Here is an 18,393-nt window from a genome sequence, read left to right as displayed (position 1 = left end):
TCACAGAATCAAAGAACAATTTGGGTTGGAAGAGTCCCTAAAGGTCATCTGGTGCTAACCCCACACTACCCCCATCCAGCCTGGCCTTGAACACTTCCAGGGACGGGGCAGCCACAGCTCTGCTGGGCAGCCTGTGCCAGGGCCTCTCCACCCTCACAGCAAAGAATCTCTTCCTAATACGTAATCTAAACTACTTTCAGGACATGTCTTTTTTCTAAAGATAAGTTTGTTGACTTAAGGAATGGTATCCTGGAGCTACCTGAAGAAAATTCCTTTCTTCCATTGCATTGGATCACTGCATCTCTAAAAATGGAATGGAATGATATTTTGTTTTGATGTTTCTTCCTATATCTGTAATTCAGTGATGTTTTAGATTGGGATGGTTTGACTTAACTCTGCAGACCACTGAGTTAGACCAACTTAAATAATTGCAAACGTTATTTACACTTTGGTTTCATTTAACCTGGATTGTTTAAGCATTAGGTAAGTGAAATTAGATTAAGTTTCATACAATTGCATTATTTTTTTGATAAAATTAATGTCTGAAGATCTGAAGCAGTCTGTCTTTCTGTAAGTTTTTCACACTGCTAAAGGGCAAGAAACAATTCTCAAATAAAACGTAGATGTCAAGCTGTTACAAAGTACGACTTGCTTCTATTAACTCTTTCACTGCAGTTAATTATCACTCTCAGTAGGTCTTGTGGTCATGTCCTGCTTTGAGACTACTCTGGGTTCATAATTTTACACAGCTCATACTTTCCCCAGTGATGTTATTTATTCTGTTACTTCATAGTCTCTATTCTTTGACTGCTGTTGTGTGTGGCAAAAAATGCAAACACCCACCCTTACTGCCTCCAGCCCCAGTTCTGGAAAATCCATACTAATCAGGAAAGATTTTCTGTTGTGTATCAAGTTGCTCTTCTTCGATAGTGATACAGCATTCTCTGGCAAAAGGAAGGCAGCCTTACAGGACTGCTTGGGCTGGGTGCTCTGGAGAGCTGTTCCATGTATGGTCCATGATTACATTTTTGCCAATTGGGTGGAATAAATATTTACTGCTGCAATGAAAGTTTTACATGTGTACATTAGGCGTTGAATAAATAAAACGCTTGGAGTATGTAACGTGTAAATACTGATGGCTTTTCTGTTTTCAAAGTGTCTTTGTCTATTCCACCCTGGGACATGTGGTTCCAAGACATTCCCTCAAGTGCTAAGGTGTGGATGTCTTCACAAAATGTGTGCAGCTCCTCTGAATGGCTTTGCTGCAAAATTCCTAAGGATCCAGTCAAACAAACAACACAAACAACTTTTGTTTAAGCAGATGAGTACAAGAGCTATTTATGCTTTCTCTTGTAGTTGTGAATAATGATCTTTAATACAGTGTTCTTAACAAAGAACATGGTAATCCTGTTTATAATTCTTGTTATATTAGAGTAGCCTGAGTGCTCTGCTTTTCATTACTAATTTTCATGTCCTGGGACTCTGGCCTGGACTTACTGAGTTCCTTTTAAATGTTGTTTTAACTTCGAGCTTTTCTGTCTTTGAATTACTGTTGTGTTGAAGATTTGACAGGCTAAAACTTCACTGTGCTGTGCATCAAGAAACACAGAGGTTAGGGAGAGAGCTATTTCTTGAAAAAGAGAAACTTTAAACATTTTTATGTGTAGAGTAAAATGTAACCTTTTATTGGTTTTGCATTCGAAAGTAGGAATGAATTTCCCTCTCATGTAAAAGAAGAGTGAGCAACTGGTTATTGCCTGGTGTATTAAAGAGGAATATTGCTTGCATTTTGGAGGTATTCAGTGTTTCCTTACTGGTTAGTTAAGAAGAATGTTGATTGTGTGTTGCACTGATTTTGAGCAATCAGCCTTGTACCTGGGAAGTTGCAATTTGAACGTATTTAAAACAAGGTAGAGCACAGAAATAATGGTAACAGTCTTCTGAACTTGAACATTCTGTGGGCTTGAATAGATTCTCAGGGAATGGAGAGACCTTAGAGACTCAGGCTGTGCTTTTCCATAGTGTGCATGTCATTAGCACTGTGTCAGCTTGAGCTGAGCAAGTCTTCTCCCTGGAAAATTGAAATACACACTGAACCTTACGGTGGTGCAGTGCTTTATTTCTGCAGTTGATGTCATCTTTGTTGCCAAGTCAAGGCTTAAAATATAACTGTGCTGGCCATGCACTTCTGCTGTGAATCCATATCCATTTTCTAATCCCTTTCCACAGCCTGAGTGATGAAGCCATGTTAATAACATTGGAGAGGATGTGGAGCTACTTTCTAGGAGAGTCTTTGTGCAGCTCAAGCAAAATGAAGCTTGGTTTTCAATTTGATTGTTCAGCTCTTGGTATTCTTAGTTCACATGTAAAAATGACCTTGGAATTGAGTCACTTTGAGAGTTAAATAAGAAGCTAATTTCTTTATTTCCCGATCTACAGAAGATACAAACTAGAAGCTAATTAAGTTTTTCTGGAGAGAAAGCAGAGAAAACTGAAAGTGCCACCAAAGAAAATCAAGTAGAAACTCTATTTTGTTACTCTAAAGTTGAGTATTTGCCTCTGTGAAGGAACTAATGAACCATCAAGTCCTGGTGCCACTGGCGGTCACTTCTTGCAGTTCTTGTCATACATTTATATTGCCTCATCTTAGGTAGTTTGCTCTAAGTACCTTTATTTGAAAGTTTTTTGGAAATTCTCTGGTTAGGGTCTGCAGAACCTTCACTCTAGCTGCTTTCTTACCTAGACTCTGCTCACCTTGTCTTTAACCAAGAGATTCCTAATTCCCTATGGTTGCTGCAGTATTACTTTTGTCTGTCTGATCTCATTTGTTTGTTTTTTTTTCTTGAGCCCAGGTGAATAGGACTGTAAGGAATACTTTGGATGGGATCACTCAGCTGCATTCCAAGGAAAGACCAAACAATAAATGGTCAAAAAACCCTTTTATTTTTACTTTCTAGTTTCTATTCTTTTTGACAGGTCTGTGAAGTTTTATCTCTTGACGTTATTTTACTTTTATCATTTCAAGCTTCACTAGCTGGTTTTCTTTTCCACAGGTCTCATATCCCTCTTGCACACTCCATGCTTAAGCATGCATCTTTTTGAGGGGGGTGATACACAGGTTATTAATTAATTACCACTGGGATACTGCTTGAGAATATTTTCCTTCCCCTCATGTAGAAATCCCAGTTTGATTTTTGTACTTTAAACTGGACTGTGGATTTTAAGTTTGTAAGCTGTAAATTGGTTCTGTTTGCTTTTGTAGGTTTGCTTTAATTTTTCAAACCTTTTCCTCTTGTAGTTAATGACTTTGTCTTTGGGACCCTAAGGGGTTTATTCCCTATTTCCAGTGGTGGTAAGGGTGTCAGATGTAGAACACACAAGATTCCATTAGTAAATGAAACTGAGGTAATAGACTAAAAGTGATAAATGTTGTATGCAGCAAACATCTATTAAACACAGCAATTGACATTTATGACAGCTTGAATGGCATATTAATTTTTTTAATAAGCCACTGTTTTACTCTGTATTGTGATGCAGTAGGAACTGAATTTCTTGTTTCCTGTCTGTTCCACCTCCAGGAGATGTTCTTGTTGCTGTAAATGATGTCGATGTGAATTCTGAAAACATAGAGAGGGTTTTGTCTTGCATTCCAGGTCCTATGCAGGTACAGTATACAGTACAGTTGAACATTTATTCCAAAACTCCTCTGTAAAAGTTAGTACTGCTTGTAGCCTTTTTTTCTCTGAGGAAACAAAATTTAAGTGGCCTTTTTCTTAAAACTTCCTCTGTTATCTTTTGAATGCCTTGCTTGACTTCAGTCAGAGTAGAAATTTCAGAGTTTCATTCTGATAGAAATCAGAAAAATCCTATGAAAATAGGTAAGTGCTGATGTCTAGCTAAAAAATAAGCACGTCAGCAGAATAGTAGATTTTAGTGGATTAGTGAAATAGTGGATTTTTTTTGCCAGTTACTGTATTAAAAATGGTAATAATTGCTTTGAAAATAATTAAATAGAATAATTATATCTTCATTAATATAAACAATACTCAGAAACCACAAGAGAGTAAAAACAAGCCTAAATTAACAAGGAGTGCTATTAAAAATATTTAAGAGCATTTAAATGGTGAAATTGATAGTGGTTTAATATTTAAATACAAAAATTAATTCTTGGGGTTCTAAGAGATGTTAGATTGATTACTTTTAAGATCTTTCAAAACTCAACAGTGATGAAACTGATAGAAGTCAGTAGTAGAAATTGATACAAAAAAAAAAAAAAAGGTTCCAAAAAATCTGACCTGATGAATGATGTTTCTTTCCCCAAAATCTACTGCATATATTTTTGCTTCTAGCTGAGTAATTTTGGAGCTCTAATGAAGAATTGAATAATCAATGAAGAATTAGATAGCTATTTCAGAGCTAAGCCAGCAGAGTGTTACTTACCTAGGATGTTACTGGCATAAAATGGAATATTTTGAGTTATTCTGCTTAAATCCTCTTCTTGATGGACAGGAAGACAAGATGAAAGTTGAAACTTAGAGGTATCAGTAAGGCTAAAAATTAGTCTCTTGGTAGTTTTTCTTCAGGTAGAATGTACAAGGTGATGATACTAATAGAAATATTACGCAGTCCAGAGATTTTTAAAAGTGGAAATTTTACATTTTCTTGAACACAAAAGTTCTGTTTGCAACTTAGAGTAGTGCAAGTTCCTGTGGAAGTAGATGTGCAGCTGCAGTGAGGTTGAGTACTGGGGTTGTCAGCTCAGGAAGCTTTCCAGGGTCTCTGACAGCCTGAAGTTTGCCTGAGCTGCTGGAGCTGTGGTCAGGTACCGGCAGAGCTCCGTGGAAGAAAAACCTTCCCCTGTCCATCTCTGCCCAAATACGGAGTTGCTGTAGCTGTTATTAAATACACAATGATGAAAAAGGCAGAGATGACAGAGTTTGTGTAATTGCATCCTCTCTAGATGAGGGTGTAGGTGTTGTTGCTAAAATGCAGTGCAGCCTTCACAGAGCAGTTCCTTGTGGTGCGGTGTCAGTGTTTGCACTGCCAGTAAATCTGCCAAGCAGGCAGCGATTACTTGAAATGTGCAACAGTTTGTCATGGTGGCTTTCCAGATCCTTTCATTAAAGTGCAATTATTCGTTTTCTGCTGTGCAGTTTGAGTCAAGCCAGATGAGTGGTGGCTAGAATAGACCAGTGGAGATGTAAATACTGACTTCTGGGGTTTTTTGCCATGCAGTACGCTGCAGTCATGCTGCTGAAGGTACAGAGGGTTGTTGTAGCTGACATTCTGTAGTACAAGCAAATTTGTTACTGTGTTCTCATTCATCTTACCTTGCAGAGTATCAAAAAAAAATGCAGTTTAAAGCCTTTTTACTTACATATAAGTTATTTCCTTAAGTGAAGTCCCTGCACTTCTGGATTAATGTTAAAAATTGCTGGAATTAATTTCAAAAACTTCACTATCTAGATTCAATTGCACCCTGTGACGTGACACATTTCATGATCACATTTCCAGAATTCTGGTTTTCTTACCTCGGTTTAGGCAACTAGATCTAGGCTTGTAAGGGCTAGTTTAGTGCATTTACTGAGCAATAGAAGTCTAAATGCTGCATTAGTCCTTTGATGCACATTTCTCTAATTGAAATAGTTGTTGCTTCCTAGCACCATGAGACAGAGAAGACAGAATAGGAAGGAGAAGATATGTTAAAGGAATATACTCTTCTTTACTCTGATACTCAGAAGTTGTAGAACCAATTTACTCAAAACTTTCTAAAAATATCCATCCTGAGGCAGATATCTAGAATCAGAAATTTCAGCCTGAAATTTTGAGTTCCAGTTGTCCAAACCATAAGCACATGGCAAACAGATACCAAAAACAGGAAGCAGCAGGCAGTCTTTAAAAGGCAGGCAATGCCCCCAGGTCTGTCTGTAATAAAATCCATCTTCCAAGCCATGCAGCTTTCTTGTAGGTGAAATCATGCCTTTCTGGGGCAGACCGGTGGTACAGCAGCTACATTTTCTACACTGAGAAATGTATAATAGTATTAAGAAGCAGATCAAATACAGAGTGACCTTCCAGTCATTACTTTGCAGCAGTTAATAGTAAAGGACTTGTAAAATCAGTTAAGGGTTTCTATGTTCTCCTTTGTTTCTTAAAATTCCTTTGACCTCCACAGCATCCTGGAGCAGTGATTTATGTACCTGATTAGTTTTATGTTCATTATCATCACTGCCTCTGACATTGCCATCTAATCAAGTTAACTTTTTCTCATAGCACAGGAACAGGGGGCTATCATGTCATACCCTCATGTTGCTGTGTTATGAGAAAGAGTTAACTGCTCATGTCTAACCCTGCCATGGCTGTGGAGAGCTCTGTCATGTTCTACTTTGTCACCTTTCCTAAGTAGAAAATGATGAATGATCCATGTCCCTCACAGTTTGCTCTTCTGCCACCTTCTTGCCATTTGGTTAAGTTCTTTTTGAGAAATGCTCCAAATGTTGAGAACATGAACGTGATATATAGAGTGGAATATTAATGCTTTTCCCATTCCTCCTGTCGTTTTCACATTGAACTGATTTTCTTGAGGAGAATTGGAATCAAAGCTGTGGAAGGTTTCACAGTCAGTATTTATAAAAGGGGACTTAAGTAGTCATATTTAATCAGATCCTATGCACTGCTCAGGATGAAGATTGATTTCTTCTCCACCAAAAAAAAAAAAAATGGGATATGTAGAAATCCAGTCTTTTGGTCCTTTTCTATTACAGTGATGTGGGAGGCAGCATGGATGACTCCACGTTGAAAGAGAGTTAAAGTTCTGTTCAGTCCAGTTTGTTTTGATCCTCTCCCTGGAGGATCATATGGCTGTGTCTTTAAGACAAGACAGACTAAGTTTACTTTTTTAAAAACTGAGAGACTAAAAGATAGACTGCAGCAAGAATGACATCTGTGTGTCATTAATGTAGAGACTGTAGCCTGAGTGTCATGTCTAAATGTCCACAGACAAGACGCAGTAGAAGTTAAGAGAAATAACTATTGAGCCTTGAGAAAATCTGTGAAAAGTTAGGGTATGAGGAAAATATTCTGAAATATGTGCAGATGGCATGACAATGAAACAAAACAGAGTCTCACAGTGCTGCAGAAGAAAACATGTGCTTCTGAAACTCTCAGAGTCAACTCTCAAGTTACTGGGCCTTAGAAAGCAGCTGCTTCTTAGTTGGGTGTTCCTGCTCCTTGAGCCCTGTTCATGTGCAATGTCAGGAATCAAAACTGAACTGATGGTATGAGGTACTGTCAGAAAAGAAAGGGGTGGCACAGGACAGGAGAGCAGGACTGACTGCAGTGCTGTACCAGGGAAGAGGAAGAGAAAAAAGGCTGATAGCAGCCCAAATAGGAGAGGAGAAAATTGAAGGAAGGTGTTGGCAGAGGGAGTAAAGTGGAAGGGGAAGGTGGCAACCAGTGACATAAATGTAGCTGTAAGAGCTGACGATGGCACTTCTCTCTGAGCTAGTTTGACAAGCAGTGGGTGTTTTAAACACCATTATTTCTTGCTGGCACTCCTTCTCTGAAGCTGGTGTACACGCATACACAATTACAAAAATGATCTGTTTTTGAATATATAAATTATCTCTGCTCGGGCTCCTCAAAATTTATCGCAATTGGGAAAATAAAAATGGATTTTGTTGCATCAGGCCTCAGGCTATACTGCCACTGATTTTAACCAAGAAGTAGGATTTGGTGTGATGTGTTATGTTCAGAACTTCCTGTCAATAGGCATGTTACAGGTATTTCAAGGCAGACAAACGGTCTTGAGTAAAAACATGTGAAAGAGGGAACTAAGAGCATGCCTACTTAGTCCAAATATATCTTCAGTTTCTTTGAAAACTGATAAAAACTAAGGTCTCATCCAAGAACATAAATTATTTTTCTCTCCTTGGAAATCGCAATTTTATGCTCAGTCAAGAGATGGGTGTTTCTCACATCTCTTCCTTTCATACTTAGCAAAATGTGTTCATTCACGAAAAAAAATCACTTTCATCACTGCTGAGGCAGCTAACAAACATAATTTTTTTAAGATAGGGCTTTAAAGCAAATTTTGAAACGTTTCCACATCAAGTTAGGATTATATGTTGTTTGTGTGTCAGGAAATATGCATTTATTCTAAAACTCCTGGGTTTAAACTTACTTGGGAAATAAGGGACAGTAAACATCATATACTTTTTTGCAAAATAAGGTTGATCATCTAAACTTTTAAGGTTTTAAGAGATGTTTTGTTTGTGTTCTGATCTTTTTTCCTCTGAAGACAGCACAGTAAGGGATGTAAACAATTTTTAGGCTACTTGGTAGTTGTGTAAATTGTTCAGTACAGCAACAAAACTCTTATTTTCTGATTTTAAAGTTAAAAAAAAGGAAAGTTAACATATTGAAAATGAAGGATTTGCAACTGTTATAATTTAACAGGCTTTTCCAGTCCACTGTGTTTTTAAATTGATTTCCCTGTGCAAATGTGTCAGTGCACTAAAAATGGCAAAGAAATGCTCAAGAAAGAGCCTTCAGGATATGTGCTTAGGAAACTGCTGACGTTTTGAAAGAAGTCAAATACTGGGTGTGTTGCAAAGGCACGGTAATGGGTGTTTGTGCTCAGACAAAGCCAGAGCAGTAAGTATATTTTTCCATTCTCAAAACCATAAGAATTAAGTATGAAAACACAGCAAACCACATGCTTACTCACATGGTTCATAGAGCATGTAATAGCTGGCTTTGTCCTTTGTAATAGATGGCTGTGTAGTGCTGAATGTGTCATTGGTTTTCTTGAAACAGCAGGAATTTGGTTTGCTTACATCTCCTGCAGTAAAGCTGAGGCTGAGAAAACCTAACCTCTTAAAGGGCTCAAAGATTCGTCTGATGCTGGAAAGTATTTGTAAGTACAGCCTCATTCTCACAGTAATTAATTACCTTAATAGGTTAAACTGACATTTGAAACCTCAGTGTTTGAGCCTGAAGGAACTTCTCAGCAAAGGAACAAACAGACACAGTCGAGTATGAACAACCTGGTTCGGCTGCTGTGGGGAGAGGACAGTTTGGAATTTCAGCAGGATGTGCCTCACATTGTCATGTTCCTCACGCTGAAACTGGACTCTGAGACATCCAGGGATGAGGTATGTGGTTCACTCAGTGAACCTGAGCTGAAAGGTAACCACTGACCACAACAGCTGCTAGGACATCTGATGTAAAAGGATAGATAAAAAAATCCTCTTAATGGATTGGAGTTGTGAATTATCCGTAAACACCCATTTTGGCAGAAATAAGGCCTGCAATTCCAGGGGGGAAGAATCAGCATCGGTGCTGAGGAACTCCTAACTGGCCTTGAACTCAGTTGAGCAGCAGGTGAGGAGCAGCCGAGGGGGTGACTGCACAGCCCGGGTGCTTTCCCCGGTGCTGAGCTGTCTCTGGATGCTCGCCGGGATCTGCCTAGGCAAAAAATATCCCCCAGCAGGAGCTATTGGCAGTCCACATCCATCATCTCTTTGCTCCTCCTCTTTTGACATGCTAATGTGCCTTCTCTTAGAGGGCTCTGGCAGGTCTGCTGTTAGCAGTCAGCTGCTGATTTTTGCTTGGGCAGCGTTTTTAGTGCCACTGAAGTACTTTTCCTTTGTCCTGTAAAGCTTCTTTTCATGTCTCTTTCCTTTCTGTGTTCTTCAGGAAAGTTTCGCTAGTGTGCATGTAAGCCATTTTAATTCTGTGTAGTTGTTCAGGATGTAGCCATAGCTACAAATATTCCTCTCCACCAGAGACCTGAGGTTGGCCTCTTGCCCAGTCTGGAAATGACAAGTAGACAAAGTGGACTATTTGGGAACAGACTCTTCTATCCTTGTGTGAATTCAAATTTAGCATTGTGTCCCAGTGGTGAGGAGACATCAAACAAAGCACAGGATTTTCCAGTAACCCGGGAGTAAGATGGCAGGACAGCGATGACCTGGAGAGCAGAAAGAAAACATTTTGCTTTCTCTACCATGGAATTTATCCTTAGATTGAGATACCTTTACTTTTTTTTATACTATTTTTAACTGGTACATGTCTGCATTCTCTTGGTGACGTGTAAGAGAGAGAAAGTGTTACAGTTACACAAAATAGGGTTTAATTTTATTTTCTAGAGACAGGGCTGAGAAGAAGAACCGTAGAAAATTACATACCATAATATATACCAAGACCAATATTTTCTTGACCACATAAACTGGATTCAATATTTTTTTAAAAATTTCAGGGCCTCTGTCTCCTCTCTTACACATGTAAATGCCTGATTGCATTTCTGCACTTCAGATTAAATTGAGTACTGGTTTCTTGCCCCATTGTTGCTTTACATTCTTCCAAGAAATGGGATTAATCCTGAACATTGAGCAGAGGTAAAAGAGGGATTGTAATGCCCTTGTTGTCCCTTCACCACATGGAATAATTGTCTCCTGAGAGGTCTTGGCAATTATGCAGGCCCAAATATGCTGAGAGACGTTTTGCTGATATAATGAAGTTGTTCATAACATTTCCGTGCAAAAGAATGCTGCCTTCTTTAAGGCATTTGTCTTTAATTTCATTTTCTGCACTTCGGGCAACTTCTATCCTATAGGTGTACTATCTCAGATTTAGTTTCAACAGTACTTTAAATGGAATTATTGTACACCAAAGCACAATAGAAATGTAATGATCCTTCAAGAAGCTGCTTTACCCATATCCAGAGGAGGCACAGTATGCAGATCACATCCATGTAAACTGTGGCAACTGAAACTTGTAAATAAGTATTCCACCCGTGAGCTTTTGGCACCTAAAATAGAATTAATGAGCTTTAAGACTTATAAGCTGTCTGCTCAGCTCTACAGGGAAGTAGTATTGGGAATCATTTGGGATGTGTGTATGCCTGTGGAGGGTGTCCCTGTGGTAACAGTTTCTCAGTGAGTAAGGGCGATCCTGCCTTTTTCTGTATTTTAGTTTAAGGTGGGTATTACAATTATACATTATTTGTAGCAGTGTACAACACTCACATCTTTGTCTTTGACCTGATTTTGGCAATAGCATGTCTTAAGGAATAATGTTCATGTTCCTCCTGCTGTTACTAGAAGACTCTGTCCAGGTTTGGGGCTTGGCTTGAGGGAGAATTTACGCTTTAAGAAATGAGCTACTTGTATTTATTAATTCCGTTGTCATTGGCCTGTGACCTTTGGGCTTGCTTTGGAGACAACTGATCTGGTGGCATGTGCTGGCCCTTGTTAAATCACCATATCCATACATGATAACAGCTCTGCCCATTTGTCACTGGGAATGTGTTCAGATAATTCTCAAACAATTTTTGTGTAAAGGCCCCAGTTCATAGTGGGGGGAGGGAGAAAGGTTCTTTCTAGCCCTTTGCAGTGCTGCAATTACAAAACAGCAGGGTTTCTCCAGTTGAGGGATTGATTCCAGAAAAAAAAAGATCCTTGTCACTAATGAGTATTTATAAATAGAGTTAGTTAAATTGGGTATGAATGAAGAGTTTGTCAGGTCCTTCTGTAATGAAATTTTGCATTCTTTTAGTCTTGATGAAGGACAATTTTTTAGTGGGTGTTGGCACTAGCTGAATATGCTTAGTGACATAAACAGGGAAGTTAATCATTCCTGTGTTTAATTTGTTTGTGGAGAAAGATAATTTACTATAATCTCTGCAGCAGATATGGTTAATATTACATGCATTATTTTTGGCCCATCATGATTTCGCAGAAAGCAATAAATGAGGGGGAATGTTTGCTTATTACGCTGTTTTTATAGCTGCTGAAATAATACAAAATTTTTGAAAGTGCTTGAATAGAAGAATGGTATTTTTTAATGGTTAGAAGAAGAAAAATATATCACAAATGTTTATCTCTGTAGAGCTTTAGTTTCAAATGACTTGAGTAAGTGTATCTGGTCAGATGGTTCATGAGAAATCTAAATGGTGTATTTTAAAATTTGAGCATATTCATCAGTTATGTTTTATGCTATCCACATAAAGCAGCTAGGCAGGGTTATACAGAGAGACTTGAGTTTTCATATTCTCATACTAGTTTTGAAGAGCTGTATGTCTGCTGATGGTTTAAGTCAAAATTTAAATATTGAAAGAACTGTTCAAATACTTGAGTAAGAGAATGACAACTGTTTGGTTGGAAGGGACATTAAAGATCACCCAGTTCCAACCCTACAGCCATGGGCAGGGACCCCTTCCACTGTACCAGACTGTTCCAAGCCCCATGCAACCTTCCTTGGACACTTGCAGGGCTGAGGCATCCACAGCTTTTGTAGGCAATCTGTGCCAGGGCCTCAGCATCCTCACAGTAAAGAATTTCTTCCTCTCCTCTGGCATCAGATGTATTAACAGTGTACTTAAAGCTGTAAGCTGCTGTCATTTTATGTTTTTCCACATAGCAGTAGTTCTAAATAAGTCATGTTTTTCTATAAAATAGAGAATTTTAAACAGTCAGAAACATTCACATGCTCTTTAGAACTTTCCAGTATGCCCATGCAGCACACTGCTTGTTTCAATGTCATATGAAAGGATATGATAAAAGATTTTGTGTTCTTAAGATAACCCAACTGTTACCACACACACACAAAAAAAAAATCATTATCTTGTTTTCTATGGGGATTTTTTTTGGAGGGGTTTCGGTTTTGGCTTGCTTAACTAACAGCTAACTTTCTTCACAGCAAGAAATTATTTATCAGTACCCCATATCTGAAGCATCCCAAAAACTGAAAAGTGTGAGAGGGATATTTCTCACACTCTCTGACATACTGGAAAGTGTTACTGGTACCGAGATAATCAGGTAAAAGTGTTTGAAATGTAATTACTGTTTTTATTGCTTTTTACATACATGTACAGCAAACATGGGTCATGCATCAAGTTCTAGATAAACCAGAGCAACTCAACCTGTTTAGGCAGTAACACTTTAACTACAACTGCATTCCTGAAGCTGGAGTGCTCAGCCTGGATGTAAATTGATTTGGGGGAATTTCGTTGTAGTGGGTTGCAGTGGCTAGGATTTTTAGTTCAGTGAAATGATGTTCAACTCCTTTATAGCTTCCTAGTGTTAACGGAAACACTTCTGGTTTCATTTTTCTAGTTCCTCCCTTTTCTTATGTGAAAAACTGGTTCAAGTTGTTTACTGGAAAGAATCTGACAAGTTGCTCGTAATTGGCCTTCCTGAAGAAAAGTGAGTTTCAAAGGAAAGGTTTTGTTTTCCTTTAAATTTTGTGTCCTCAAATTTATTCTGTGTATTATTCTAACAGAAAAGGCAAGCAAGGGCTTAAAATGTACTCTTTCTACAATAACCAGTATTTATGTCTGTGATTCCACTATTTTGATTTACTTTATTCACATCTTTCTTATATCCATTCTTGTAGTTTCTTTTTTGTTTCCTCTGAAGAGAGTAAGATCCCAGAAATATTTGTAAGTTAGAAAAGAGTAATATCCTAAGATTTGTTAAACTCAAGTTTTTGCAGAGACTGCTGAGTAACATCAGCAATGATACATATTTACACATTCTAGGAGGAGTGCTTATTCATCAGAAAGATGTTATAACCATGGCTGTACATTTTAATTTTTATTTGTTAGTGTGCCACTTTCTCAGCTGAGGAACATGATTCAAGATGTTGTGAGCACCTTGACATTCATGTACAGTTCTTTGGACAGGTGAGTTCTTTCAGAAGTATTTTTCATTGGTGCTTACTTAAGAAGACGAATAGTAGGATTAATTTTAATGTTTCCAGGGAATTCCTTTGCCTGCTCCTTTACACTTGGATAAAAACAAGATTTCTGTTGTTCCGGTCTTTTGGTTTCAGTGTCGGCACTAGTAAGACACTGTTTAAGCAGTCTTTGTCACTTCAGAAACTTGTGTCCTTAATGAGGTTAAATCATTCCCATAATCCCACAAAGTCACTGTGGATGTCAGCAGCACTCTGCAAATGTTATCCTCTGTGTGTGTCAAACATACCTGTGTATCAGTGTTAGGTTTTTAACAGAGTAAACACTCTGGACTTGTCCAGAGGGAGTGTCTGGAGTGCCAAACTCCATTTGGCAGAGTGAGTGTCTTTCTCTGCATTTGGAAATCATCCAGGAGATTTTCAGTCTGTTACCTAAATAAAATTGCCCGGGTGGATTACTCATATACTTGCATTTAATTCAGGGTTAATGTGTATATGCCGTAGTGAACAAAAAAGAACAAATCTCAGTTTCCAAAAGGATGAGACCGATGTTTCACTCACCTTAAGTTGCTTCGAAACATCTACTGTGATACCATACTGGTTTAGTTTGCTCTTTGTTTCTAGGTACTGCCTGGACATCAGCCTAGTGTTTTTTTCCATGTTAAAAATACATCCAAATGTAGCATCGTGCTGTAAAGAGGCTTGTGTAGCACTGAGGGTTATATAAACAAGCTGCAAATTTCTCAGTGTTATTCTAACTTGGAGTTCATGTTTGTCCAGTGCTTTTTGCCAGGTGGAAAATGTTTCTCGCCTGGATCATTTTTTCAACCTGTTCTTCCAGCGTGCCCTTCATCCTGCGAGGCTCCAGCCCGGCACCAGCCCCAGTGCTCAGCACCAGGATTCCTGCAGTGCCCTGTTCCTGGACAGCCTCCCAGGCCTGCGCTGGCTGACACTGCCTCAGGAAATCAAGGTCAGGTCCTTCTCACATCTCTCCAGGAAAACCTGGGCATGACAGGCCAAAAAGTCAATGCAGGCGTCTTCTGCTCTTGTGTCTGATTTAACTAAGTGCTCTGCCCATCCCAGACCATCCATTTTCTTATAAAATTCAAGTTTGGAGATACACCATCATTCCCACAGGATTGCTACTGAGTGTAGTTTGATGACTTTAGAGTTTTCTAGGAAGAGTAGAGAAAGCAGCCCCTGGTATGGAGCTGGATGTTTGATTTCGACCACCGAATAGAAGCCCATGTACTTCTCATAATTTGGGAGAGTTATCAATGGCTGTTGCAGAATCAAAATAAATATCCACATCTCATTACACTGACACCAGACAGGTACAGTTGTTGTGCACCATTTCACTGTGCCAGGTTACCTCCGTGTCAGGAACTCAGTCATGCTTTAAGCAGTAGTAAGACAAAAGGTAGATCGCAGTAAATCACATTTCATTATAACATTAATAACATTTTAGCTGCCAGTCGTAAACCTCACTTCCATTACTTTAGTATCTGTGATTCCAGTTTAAAATGTTAGTCTTGTCACCATAGAGCTGCTTTTTTATGAGTATCTGCTGTGATTTAATGCAAATAGAACAGCTGAGAAATTTTAAATTCAGAGTTGTCTTTCATGGAGAGACCCAAAATATTTGTGCATTTGTAGATAACATAGTTAAGGCTAATTCTAATTATTAGAAAATTATTATAATCTGAGCTGACCATAAACTCCATTATCCAAACTTCATCAGCAACAGCAACAAAAAAAGAAACCACATTGTACTCACTGAACTTAGAGAGGCTGTGAGATGGAAAATTAAAATTGCTTCTCAGAAGGGCTCTGGGAAAAGCCCAAGTCTGGATGTTCATAATGACTTTATAGGTCTTTATTTGAAGATAATGTTAACTGAGACTTTTCTGAATTTCTGTTTTTTATGTTTAGTAAGACCTCAGTGTATCATTTTCATGGGAGTGTTTGGAGGGGAAGGGATGAAGGCTTAAAGTCTTTCAGTTCACTATTGACAGGGTTTGCAGAACGACTGCACGTTTGCTATGGTTCAGTAAGAGTTGTCAGGGATGCAAGTTCTGCATCAGTCTGTGCCATTGTTTCCAAACAGATTTCTCTTTGCTAGTGTGGCTTTTTCCCTTTTGTCCCCTAAAGGAGAATTGCCTTCTCCTTTATCTTTAGTTGCAGACTAATTATTTTGTTCTTTCCACCTTGCACTGTAGTGTTTTTACTACTACTTTACAGTTTGTTGATCAGGGATTTTCCATGCTTTTTTCTTACTTCTCAAGTTTCTGTAGAGAGGCTCTGTTGCTTTGGTCTCCAGTTTAGCTTGCAGGCTGTTTTTTCCTTACAAAATAGTAAGTCTTAAAAGGACCTAGAAAACAGCAGCATTGATACTTAAAATACAGACATGACTTTCCAGAGTTCTTTGAGATCATTCCTATTTGCCAGAAAAGTGGTGTTGTTGCAGAAGATGACATTTCCAGTTAGTGTTTTGGTGAAGATCTTTCTATTCTGTAAGGAATGTAAAACTAAAAATGTCAGTTCTTCAGGCAGAAAGCCATTTGAATTTTGACTGGGGAAAAGCTGAAAGGCTGGTTAGTTGTTGAGTGCCAACAGGCTTGCTGACATTTCTCTGTTTGAAAACTGGCTGTATTTCAGTTAGAGACAGCTTGTTAACACAGCCCAAGAAGCTTGTAATTATGTGATTTAGGTTCTTTTTAGTAAGTAGCACGTTCATGTCATGAGTTTCAGTGCCTAGGACCAAGGAAAATTAAAACTTGATTTAACCAACAGCCCTTGCAGTTACAGAAATAAGGAAGCTTAAAGCAGATTCAATAGAACAAAAAGAATGTGTGAGAGTGTTTTGGTGACTTCCATAGAGACAAAAAACAAATCCATTGGATAAAAGATTTTTCTGAGAACTCAGTTGGATGCAGCAGCGTGCCAGGTTTGTCTCTAGACCTCATGTGTTAAAGCACACCAAAAGTAAGAGTGACATTTCCTTTATACCAGACACTGGGGTCAGCAGGCACACAAGCAGACAAATTGTACAGTTCAAAGAGCAGGAAATAGACAGCAATTAGAAAGGATTTGTCTTAATTCTGCTGTCTCCAGGTGTTCTTGATACTTGATGTTACTAATAACAAATAGGTGTAGACTTTTATCCACTCACTTTGTACTTGTGAATCCCGACCTGAGATGAGCAAGACTGAGCAAGATGTGCTATTACTGGAAATTATTGTGTTGGAAATCTCTATTAAAAAGTATTTTTTTTACTATTTCAGATGGAAATTGACACAGCACTGAGTGATCTGGAAGCAGCTGACTTTGCAGAGCTGGTAAACATTTTATTTTTGTTTGCTTTGCACAGTATCTCCTTGCCTTGGTGTCACATTCAGTGGTTTAAACAAGCACTATTTGCAGAATTCATCAAATTATTTTAATCAAGTGGGAGTCAATACAGTTTATCCTGAATTTCTCTCCATGCTTAATATTCTAACATATTATATTCCAATAGGATTGGTCACTGAAAATCTAATTTAAATCCATGGATGTCTACAAAAGTACTGATTTCAACAGAGGTGATTGCTGTTACATTTCCTTTTTTTGTGTAAATAACTGTCTCCTTCCCAAGTAATTATGAACAAACTTGAAAACATCTATGGATCCAAATTTAATTTTCCAGTTTACAGAGGGCAATTACAAATTCTGCTTAGTTCTAATACTGTTAAAGAAGGTAACAATCATATAATATACTTAAGTAACCCTTAGCTGTGCAAGGTGTAAACGTACCAACATTTCAGCTTTACTTTGTATTGAAAGAGCTTTCTTGAGCTCATGTTCCAGAACAGTTACTCTAAAACTCTATTCAAAAGCATCCCTGCATTAAACAATCTGGATGATTATTTACAGAAATCAATGTTTGTAAGTTACAGTTTATTGCACAGAAATTGATTCCACCTACTTAACTTAAAATACAGTCTATCCATCTAAAAGCAGTGCTGCTAATGGGAGAGCACTGGGCATTGAAAGATGAATGAATGGGAATATTTTGAGTAAAATGTCACAAAGACTGGAAAAAAATGCTTTGACTTGTAAGTTTTACTCTAGGAGGGCCCCTGGTGTCAGTAGTTATGCTAAAGCTACTTTGCCATTAGCTGTGAGAATGAACATAGCCTAACAAAAATAGTTTCTGAACACATGAAAATTAAACAGAAACTAGTTATTTAGAGCTGAAATTTTTATCGAAAATTGTAATAATAAAGAATTCAATAATGGAGGCTAAAAACTTGTTATTTCCCTTAACTGCTCAGTATTAACTGCTGTACTGGTAATAAGAGGTGGTCAAATATGAAAGTATTAAAGAACAACTGACTAGAATTAATTCACTTGCATGTGGTAAATAAAATAAAAACACTGAATAATAAATTACACAGTGCTTTTCTTTCCCCCCAACAGTCTGAAGACTATTACGACATGAGAAGATTATATGTGATCCTGGGCTCTTGTCTCTTTTACAAGGTAATATTGATGATTAAGACCCAAAGATTAGGAAAAAAGCATCTAGAAATCTGATTTAGTCTTTCAGAATCTCACAAATCTCAAGTGAATATATGCCTGATTTAAGCATGAATTTCTACTAATGGACCTAAAGCTCAAATACCATAACAGAAAAAGCCAGTGTCAGGATATGCA

The 18,393-nt window shown here is 38.1% G+C and overlaps 1 protein-coding gene across 1 annotated transcript in view; it reads left to right on the top strand.

The window, feature by feature from the left end:
* The window catches only part of INTU (inturned planar cell polarity protein), a 38,295-nt gene that overhangs the window by 13,135 nt on the left and 6,767 nt on the right, over positions 1-18,393 (top strand). The window contains exons 3-10 of the mRNA XM_062493985.1: positions 3,579-3,664; positions 8,961-9,155; positions 12,703-12,821; positions 13,119-13,208; positions 13,610-13,687; positions 14,479-14,668; positions 16,983-17,036; positions 18,157-18,219. Coding sequence (XP_062349969.1) covers positions 3,579-3,664; positions 8,961-9,155; positions 12,703-12,821; positions 13,119-13,208; positions 13,610-13,687; positions 14,479-14,668; positions 16,983-17,036; positions 18,157-18,219 — 875 coding nt within the window. The remainder of the gene's footprint in view (positions 1-3,578; positions 3,665-8,960; positions 9,156-12,702; positions 12,822-13,118; positions 13,209-13,609; positions 13,688-14,478; positions 14,669-16,982; positions 17,037-18,156; positions 18,220-18,393) is intronic.

The sequence above is a fragment of the Cinclus cinclus genome, chromosome 5, assembly GCF_963662255.1.
Source record: "Cinclus cinclus chromosome 5, bCinCin1.1, whole genome shotgun sequence".
Taxonomy (NCBI): domain Eukaryota; kingdom Metazoa; phylum Chordata; class Aves; order Passeriformes; family Cinclidae; genus Cinclus; species Cinclus cinclus.
Note: the sequence above shows the minus strand (reverse complement) of the source record. Positions and strands in the feature narration are given on the sequence as shown.